Source organism: Malurus melanocephalus, unplaced genomic scaffold (assembly GCF_030028575.1).
Source record: "Malurus melanocephalus ecotype Western Australia unplaced genomic scaffold, MMel_1.1 scaffold_770, whole genome shotgun sequence".
NCBI classification, from domain to species: Eukaryota; Metazoa; Chordata; class Aves; order Passeriformes; family Maluridae; genus Malurus; species Malurus melanocephalus.
In genome coordinates, this window is record NW_026624002.1 from 95,582 (window position 1) to 97,330 (window position 1,749).

The 1,749-nt window shown below is 52.8% G+C and overlaps 1 protein-coding gene across 1 annotated transcript in view; it reads left to right on the forward strand.

Annotated features, from left to right (window-relative positions):
* The window catches only part of BNIP3 (BCL2 interacting protein 3), a 7,998-nt gene extending 6,255 nt beyond the window's left edge, over positions 1 to 1,743 (forward strand). The window contains exons 4-6 of the mRNA XM_057385006.1: positions 416 to 522; positions 612 to 761; positions 1,425 to 1,743. Of these exons, the coding sequence (XP_057240989.1) occupies positions 416 to 522; positions 612 to 761; positions 1,425 to 1,476 (309 nt within the window). The 3' untranslated portion in view covers positions 1,477 to 1,743. The remainder of the gene's footprint in view (positions 1 to 415; positions 523 to 611; positions 762 to 1,424) is intronic.
* The last annotated feature ends 6 nt before the right edge of the window (positions 1,744 to 1,749 follow it).

Below are 1,749 nucleotides of genomic sequence, written 5' to 3' on the forward strand. Positions count from 1 at the left end.
GAGCTGGGATAGGGCAGGAAATCCCTGTGCCCAGTGTCCATCAGAGCTGGGATAGAGAGGAAATCCCTGTGCCCAGTGTCCATCAGAGCCGTGAGCTGGGGATATTTCAGGTCTGGGCAGAAGATTTCTGGGCTCTGGGATTTCACTGATAGGGCAGTCTTAGTTACATATGGGATATGGGATATGGATATGGGATGTGGGATATGAGATATGAGATACGGGATATGGGATATGGTCTCTGCCATTCACACCCCGTTGTGAAGATGGATCTCCCTGCTCCCCATCTTGGTTTGGGATCTGAACACTTCCAGAATGGGAAGGGGTGGAAGGTGAGAGCTGGCCTAGGAAGTGCTCCTGGAGGCTGAGCAGGGGCTCTGTGGCTCTGAGTGCTGTTTGATGGTGGCTCTTGTTGCAGTCTGAGGAAGATTTCCTGGAAAGGAGGAGGGAGGTGGAGCGGCTGCTGAGGAAGAACGCGGATTGGATCTGGGATTGGTCCAGCCGGCCCGAGAACATCCCCCCCAAGTGAGTGTGGCACAGCTGCTGGCTGAGCTCCTGCAGCTTCTCGTGCTCTGGGGTTAAACACCCAGCTCACATTGCTTCCCCAAATGCAGGGAATTCCTCTTCAAGCACCCCCGGCGCACAGCCACGCTCAGCATGAGGAACACCAGTGTCATGAAGAAAGGGGGGATATTCTCTGCRGAATTCCTCAAGGTTTTCCTGCCATCCCTGCTGCTCTCTCACCTGCTGGCCATTGGACTGGGGTAAGCTTCAACTGAACAGAAGRTGTAATTTTTTTACCTGCTGTCTTTGAGGCCTGACTCTGATTCCCAATTCCCTCTTTGTCCAAGAGAAGAGTAACTTTCCTCCATGAAGGGGGAGAGTTGTTTATTCAGGGAGCGCTTCCTGCCTGTGGTATTGCTGGATGGTTGAMGTTTTCTGGTTTTCTCACTAGTTGGGAATTTCTCAGAACAATTAAGGGGCAGGGAAATGAGGAATTCTGTACATTGGAACTGTAGTTACCCAACACTTGGCTCCACTGGAGACGAGACTCTTGATCTCACAACTAACTGCAAAGGGAAAAGCTAGTATTTCATAATTTTAAAATGCCACTGACATCCATTTTAAAATACTTAATATTATTTTAAATTATGTGGCATATTTTTAAATTCTCTCCTGGGGGGGATAGGGGGATGTGTGACTGTCTGAAAGAATTAGGGGGGTGGAAGTTTCCTTTCCAGCATCAGTGTGGGGGAGTGCCAGGTCCCGGAGCTGGTGCCAGGGCAGGGCGGTCACTGGGCTGGCACTGGGCTGGCACTGGGCTCTGGGGCAGATGTGCTGCTGTTCTAGCAGTGCAGGGGCAGTGCCCCATAGGGAGGGTGTTCCTGCTCCCTGCTCTTGGGCTGAGCTGTGCTCCTGCCCCGCAGCATTTACATCGGGAGGCGCCTGACCACCACGGCTTCCAGCAGCACCTTTTAGAGGCACCTCGGGTGGATTGGAGCGGAGCAGCCTCAGCTGGAGCGCGGGAGGTGCAGAGGAGGGGGAGCTGGTCGTGTGTGTGTCCTGTCCGTGTCTGTTTTAGTTTAGTCTAACGATGGGAGGGAGACGCTGGAGCTCCCGTGTCACATAGAGCCTTCTGGATCAATCCCTGCTGGATCCATCCCTAGAGCACGTGGCAGATGCTGCAATGTCCCTTAGTGCTTTGTAGTGAAGTACCTGACAATTAGAGCAACTCCGTGTTTGAGTCCATGC